Raw genomic sequence first — 7044 nt, 5'->3', positions numbered from 1 at the left:
GATAGAAGATGGTGGTGGTCTCCAGTCATCTGCTCCCAAAGCCAAGCCCTCCTCCTCTGCACATTCTCCTCTCATAAGGTTCTCCTCATTACCTCTCCTTTGAACCAAACAGTAATCATCTCTATCGTTGTTTTCTTAATGTCTACCCACCGGGGGTTCTATGCAGGTTTGTCCTCTTGGATGAGTCCTTCTTGGTTGAGAACAGGCTGACGTTAAGAGCAATGTGAGTCTGTTTTTCTAAGAGTAAAGTTGAAATGTTCATTCTTTTTATATTATTTTTTGTTTTTTTGTATGCAGAATTGAGTTTGCGGTACTTATGGGATACTTTTACATATGTGACCGCACTGATGTATTTAATTCATCCAAGAAGGTGATGATGATATATTTTTTTTTTTGAAATTTGCTTGCTTAGTAGATTTGGGAATGGTTTATGTAGCTAGAGAGGCTTACATTGTTTATCTTTTTGATGCAGAGTTACAACCGGGATCTCTTTCTGTTCCTTTACTTCCTTCTCATCATTGTTTCGGCGATAACTTCCTTCACGATACATAACGATAAATCAGCATTCAACGGAAAGTCCATCATGTACTTGAATAGGCATCAAACCGAGGAGTGGAAAGGCTGGATGCAGGTTCGTCATTTATCTTTTAAAGCTAATGCCTTGCCCTACAACTGTTGATGCATCAGCTAAGAAGATTATTTTAGTTCTCAAAGAAGCATTTAGTTCCTAATTTTCCTTTTTCATTTGCTGTTACCTCATCGTTGTTTTCTTTTCCTGGTGTTGTAGGTCCTCTTTTTGATGTACCACTACTTCGCTGCTGCAGAGTACTATAACGCAATCCGTGTTTTCATCGCTTGCTACGTATGGATGACTGGGTTTGGGAACTTTTCCTATTATTACATTCGCAAGGACTTTAGCCTTGCAAGGTTTGCACAGGTAACAGCTATGGCTTCTTTTCTTATTTCTAGCTTCTAAATTCTGACATACCCCTGTTTCTACAGATGATGTGGCGGCTAAATTTCCTGGTCATATTCTCCTGCATCGTCCTCAACAACAGTTACATGCTATACTACATATGCCCGATGCACACTCTGTTTACTCTAATGGTCTACGGAGCACTTGGTATTATGAACAAATATAATGAGATGGGTTCAGTCATAGCTGCTAAAATGGTTGCCTGCTTCGCTGTTGTTATCATCGTTTGGGAGATTCCCGGCGTTTTTGAGTGGATTTGGAGTCCATTTACGTTCCTAATGGGTTAGTGAAAAACTTAATCTTCGCTTCCTATGAAAAATAAATCTGGTCATAAGACAACTGATATTAAAAAATCTCAAAAACATCATTTACAGGTTATAATGATCCGGCAAAACCGCAGCTTCCCCTCTTGCATGAGTGGCATTTCCGCTCGGGCCTTGATCGGTACATATGGATAATCGGGATGCTATATGCATACTACCACCCAACTGTAAGTTCCCAATACTCACACTTGAACTTCACATCAACTCTGTTCAAAAATGGGGTAGCTTAGGGAGAAAGACTCACCGTAATTTGTCCTTCATTTCGCTGATTGTGTAAATTATAGGTTGAAAGTTGGATGGATAAACTAGAGGAAGCTGAGATGAAGTTCAGGATGGCTGTCAAAACAACTGTGGCACTTGTAGCGCTTACGGTATAACAAGCCATCATTTCACTGTCTTCCAGGTTGAAGAGATTATGCTTCCAGCTAATCGGTATCTTTATGAAACTTTTAGGTGGGGTATTTTTGGTTCGAGTACATATACAAGATGGACAAGCTAACTTACAACAAATACCATCCTTACACCTCTTGGATTCCGATAACGTAAGCTGTTCCTACAATGAATCTTCCAAAAGTCAGTCCTAATTTGGTGTCTCGTGTTGCTTTTCAGTGTTTATATCTGTCTCCGGAACATCACACAGTCTTTCCGCGGCTACAGTTTGACCCTTCTCGCGTATGGCAAATATAAATAGATATATTCGTCCTCTTACAGCCAGAAAACAAAAAAAAAATTTGTGCATGAACTTTCAGGTGGCTTGGGAAGATAACATTGGAGACATATATCTCCCAGTTTCATATATGGCTCAGGTATGTCACGAATCTTCTTGTTAAGGTTCTCAAATGTGGCTTAAGTTGGAAGTTAATGGTTGAGAACGCCAATACAACAAGCTCTTAATATTAATCTTGAGCCATTGAGCTATGAACATATTCTAATGAATCCACAGATCTGGAGTTCCTGATGGTCAACCCAAATTGCTACTCTCTCTAATCCCGGAATACCCATTGTTGAACTTCATGCTCACAACTTCTATTTACGTCGCTGTAAGCAAACACTGCTACACCAGACCAGAGAAGAAACTATTTAAGAAAGAAACTGATTGGCATTTTGTTGTTGTGTTTCAGGTCTCTTATAGGCTCTTCGAGCTTACCAACACATTGAAAACAGCCTTCATACCAACCAAAGACGACAAGCGCCTTGTCTACAATACCATCTCAGCTCTCATAATCTGCACTTGTCTCTACTTTTTCTCCTTTGTTCTCATCCAAATCCCCCAAAAAATGGTTAGTAAACAACACTCATGTCTCTCTGTTTCTATATGGAATAAAGCTGTTCATGATATGCTTGAGCTCATTACACAAGAGTAGAAAGTGCGAATGATATCTAAAGCTTTATATAATTATTATCATGGGAAACAACAGGTATGAAGCACGTCTGAACCGGCCCAGCGTGGGCATTAATTTGGGTGGAATTAATATCAATTTCCAGAGGAGTTGATGAACAACGCAATATGGTAGTTATACGAAGAAGATAGAAGAAATCAGAGAGGTAGAGATGCATACAGTGTTTGGTATATTGTCATCTGTTTGTATCTATGTTATTAAAGTATCTTTTGGTATTGTTTGAAAACGTGTATACCAGATTAAATGAAATCTGTTTGGAAACATGAATATTAGATTAAATATTTTTTTTTTAACATATTTAGCAACTGAATTCTTTTCTTATTTACATATTATTTTTGGAAACTTGAATAGTAGACTAAATGAGATTTACATATTTTATATCTTCATGGTAAAATATCATTTCACTAGCTCAAAGTTTTGATTTTGGATCAGCACCACGTCTAGTCCAGATGAAAATTTGAGCTACAATGAGATTGTGGAATCAGCCGTGAAGGTTAGTAAAGGCTCCTTCTCAAATCTCAACAAGTTATATATATTATTTAATAACCTTATCTAACACATAGTCGTTGTGGTAGCTATTATGAACAACTCATGGGGAACAAAGAACTATTTAAAGAAGAAACCTCACAGGAGAACACAACGGAGGAAAACGATGGTGATGGTGTTGAATTAGAAGATTTGATGAATGAGTAACCCATTTCTTTAATCTATTATGTGGTAAGAGTATTATGTGGTAAGAGTATTATATGTAGACTGTAGTGGAGGTATATTCATGTTAATACACAGAGAAAAAAGGAACCTAAACACTAAACTTATTTCATTGAACAGACGTTAATTATATCCTCTTAGTCACCCATCCTGTAACTAGTAGCTATCTCCTTCTCGTTCTTAAGCAAAGATTCCTCAGGTTTCTAATCTCTTCATCTAGTAATAAGGTGAGGCATAAGCCGGGTGCAGAGCGCTTCCAGTATCATCTGTGGGCTTGACCTTAACTTTTCTTATCCTCTTGTTCATGATAAGCGGCCATATTAGAAGGACTCGAGCCACGCGACTCAGCGGGTCTTGAAGACCATCCACTTGGTAGTGACCAAACCGCCAGTCACGGTCAACATACGGTCTCCACTGAGGCTTGTCTAGACCATCTTTTAAACAAAGAAAGTAAACGATCATAAAGTACAAACTAAACAAGGTACAAAAAAATAATAACTTGAAGGTGTGGTGAAGTTGTAAACCAAACCTGCATACATTAGACCATTGTTATCAACGGCCCGGTAGAATGGCCGTAGCTTTCCTGATTTAGCAGCTCTTTGGAGTTCATTCCATGCAAGAGACCGATCTTTACGTGTGATTTTCCCGCTTTTCACTATCTGGAGAGTATGAATACAAAAGCCATGCGAGTAGATTAGCAATGCCATGATCTCAAAGTGTAGGGTTATAATGATAAAACCTTGGAAAAGAGATGGTAAGATGGCCTAAGTGTTCGTGCAAGATTATGGGATCGGTCAACAGCAACAAGTCCAAATTTCGGACCATATCCATCAGCCCATTCCCAGTTGTCTGAAATAGTCCAGAATATGTAACCAAGCACCGGTACACCCTGTCGTAAAAAGCCACCAAACACACAGTGAGAGATATGCCAACACCTAGTGTTGTCATGGTAGACCCAAGAACCTTTAGCATTGCAGCATAAAGGGCAAGGAGATGCTCGATCAGGTAAGGCCGCCGAATCACATCAGTCTCATCAGACACACCATTCTCCGTAACTATGAAAGGGATTTTCAGGTGTTTGTATCTATCATGGAGCATCAACAACACGCGGTAGAGACCATCAGGGTATATCCCTCTTCCGGATTCACTGTATTCATCAGTCTCCACAAGCTTTATTCCGACACCACACACTGATTCCTAATCAGAGAAAACTATATAAGTGAAGGCCTGATAGCAAACGTGTTCGCTCTTAACTCCCTTTACCTGTCCGTAGTAGTTGATGCCTATGAAATCCAACTTGTGAGAAATGCTATCAATATATGGATATACAGTGAGGGAGTTACTAATAGTCACAGCCCCTGTATCAAAGAGACCATATGGTCGTATAAAGGAGACGTGGTGCGCAATCCCCACCAAAGGTTTTTTCAAGCAACTGCCATATAAAGAGATTAGAGACCATTAATATAATTTTAAGATAATTTAAAAAAAAAAAAAAAAAAAAGGTGGGAAAAAACTAGCATTTTCGAGTGGATGTAGTCATAGGCCTTTGAGTGAGCAACAGCCATATAATGTAACACTCTATGGAACACACCCATGGGTAGAGTAGATGTAGCCATCTCCATAAAATCAGGGTTGTTTCCGGGCCAAGAACCGCACATGTAGGTAAGCAAGGTGAAGACATGCGGTTCGTTAAACGTTACCCAAGAGTCTACCAACTCGAACATGAAGTCCACAACAAGCCTGGGCATGTTATAAAAAAAAGATGAATCAAGACTTGCATTAAAAAAAAGGTCATTTTGAAGGAGAGAAAGTCGCACCTTGTGAAGTCCATAAAGTAGTCGACCGTCTTCTCTATTTTCCAGCCACCGTAATCAGCAGCCCATGGTGGTAATGAATGGTGAAAGAGCGTCAGCATCACCTTCATCCCGTTTGAACGGACTCTGTTGAGTATCCATTTATAGTGTTCCAGGGCCTCATAGTCAACCTACAAAGCACGATATATAAGGGGACTCTTTCTCTACTAGAAGCATGTTCAGAGAAAAGTTTATTGACTCACTGCTTCCTTAATCCCTTCGGTGGGCTCTTTTGGCATGATCCTAGACCAATCGATTCCCATCCTGAAGACAGTAACGCCAGTTTCTTTAGCTAGCTTCACTTCTTTGTCAGGATCTGACCAAAACTTAAGTCTGTCCTCCCTGAAAACAAATTGAGGAAAAAACCTCAGTTTGAGCTCATAACTCATAAGACACAGCTAATTGATAGTAACAACGAAGGCTCACGGGTGAGGAGCGTTGCGCCAAGCAGCTACATTGTTAGTGGGTGGCTTATCATCATCAGCAGAAGCAGAAGCAGAAGCTTTAACTTCTTTTATATGTTTGTTGTTGGCCAACCCTTTTGTTATAGCTCCCACAGCGAGCTTAATCTTTTTTCTAGTAGCAGCCTCTGAACCCGGCACTGTGTCTGATGCTGAAGAAGGTGTTTCTTTTGCAAACTGGAGCCAAGCATCGTCGAGTTCGTCCTCTGCGTGAGCAGGTGCAGTTGCTAATCCAAAGAAGAACTTTCCCTCCTTGTGTTCTGAAACATACAGAGATTATTACACCACCAAGACAATGTTAAACCTTTCGGATTCAATTTACACAATCTATTTGTAGAAGATTTTGAATTTGAAATAATACTATTTTTTTTTTCAAAAAGACAAGAAAAATTCAGACATGGTCATTTGGTCTGAAATCAGACAAGCTTCACACTTTGTGTAATAAAACAAACGAAACGCAGTCGTACCGTGTGAATTGAAATCGGCGAGAATTTCTTTGGATTCGTCGATTGGTGAGCGAATCTTCCCGAGGTTCCGGCGACGGAAACGAGTGTAGGAGAATGCGTTGGCTCCTACGGTGATCGTGGCGAAGAGACCGGCGACCTTCACGAGCAATGCGACTATGTTCATTATCGCCGATGATGACGATGATATAACCGGCAATTTCTAGTTGCTCACCGGCGCGCGCAACGGGTTTATGTAAGAGAAGCCCATTAAGGGCCCATCCAACCAGATTAACGTGTAGTAGGTGGGTGGGCTTAGCTCCAAAGTCCGTGTACGTCTTTATGTACCTTAATCATCAAACAGCAATGTTAACTGGTTTAAATTGATTATTACTTGATTTTAAAAGCATAAACTCGATTTGACACCAAAAGAAAAACATAAACTTGAATGTTTTTTTTTTGGGTACAAAGAACTGTTTTTTGGGTAAACTTTTTATAGTGATTAGACCCCACCGCCCACCGCAAGCGGTGCCCAAAATCCAGAAAAATCTCTAAAAATTTTTTTGGAGAGTCATAGTACCACCGTTCCGACAGTCATAGTACAAGCCCTTCTCTAAACTTGATATTAGTAAAGAAGGTTTGAAACCTTTGTTGTTTTCGTTTCTCTAAACAATAGAGATCTAAACAATAGAGATTTCATTGTGGTTAATCCACTAATTTAAGCAGTATATTAAGTTTTATTAAAAAATTGTTAAGAAATTAAAAAGATGACCATGTACCATGAAAGATAATTTATGATACAATAATAAAATTTAGAATGTCGTAAGAAATTTGTTAAAAATTAAAGAGTATTAACTCAGTATATAGGGAATTTATCTAA

At 39.3% G+C, this 7044-nt stretch overlaps 2 protein-coding genes across 2 annotated transcripts; one reads left to right on the top strand and one right to left on the bottom strand.

The window, feature by feature from the left end:
• On the top strand, window positions 1-2992 carry LOC130507399 (protein REDUCED WALL ACETYLATION 2; the record flags this gene model as incomplete). The annotated part of the gene is given in 14 exon segments (XM_057002116.1): window positions 1-78; window positions 167-223; window positions 298-370; window positions 473-631; window positions 788-937; window positions 1003-1258; window positions 1351-1466; window positions 1584-1670; window positions 1753-1841; window positions 1909-1971; window positions 2049-2105; window positions 2243-2339; window positions 2421-2579; window positions 2718-2992. Coding segments are annotated over 14 exon segments (1447 nt in total), but the record flags the coding sequence as incomplete, so codon positions are not given.
• Window positions 2993-3425: 433 nt separating this feature from the next.
• On the bottom strand, window positions 3426-6400 carry LOC130507398 (galactolipid galactosyltransferase SFR2, chloroplastic-like). The gene is made up of 10 exons (XM_057002115.1): window positions 6189-6400; window positions 5687-5981; window positions 5464-5602; window positions 5225-5391; window positions 4926-5147; window positions 4671-4839; window positions 4371-4604; window positions 4147-4296; window positions 3937-4066; window positions 3426-3841 (listed from the first exon to the last, which is right to left on the bottom strand). The coding sequence occupies exons 1-10, from the start codon at window positions 6349-6351 to the stop codon at window positions 3624-3626; spliced, it is 1887 nt and encodes a 628-aa protein (XP_056858095.1). The 5' UTR covers window positions 6352-6400; the 3' UTR covers window positions 3426-3623.
• Window positions 6401-7044: the final 644 nt, after the last annotated feature.

This window comes from Raphanus sativus, unplaced genomic scaffold (genome assembly GCF_000801105.2).
Source record: "Raphanus sativus cultivar WK10039 unplaced genomic scaffold, ASM80110v3 Scaffold4462, whole genome shotgun sequence".
Classification (NCBI taxonomy): Eukaryota; Viridiplantae; Streptophyta; class Magnoliopsida; order Brassicales; family Brassicaceae; genus Raphanus; species Raphanus sativus.
The sequence above is the reverse complement of the archived record's forward strand: the minus strand, read 5'-3'. Positions and strand labels throughout refer to the sequence as shown.

Bases quoted from the DNA above. Each gene is read 5' to 3' on its own strand.
- LOC130507398 (XM_057002115.1), bottom strand. From the start codon at position 6,351: ATGAACATAGTCGCATTGCTCGTGAAGGTCGCCGGTCTCTTCGCCACG. The intron at 5,392-5,463 runs GTGAGTCAATAA...CGTGCTTTGTAG, and splicing joins CCGAAGGGATTAAGGAAGCA to GTTGACTATGAGGCCCTGGA. The intron at 4,067-4,146 runs GTTTTATCATTA...CATACTCTCCAG, and splicing joins CTTACCATCTCTTTTCCAAG to ATAGTGAAAAGCGGGAAAAT.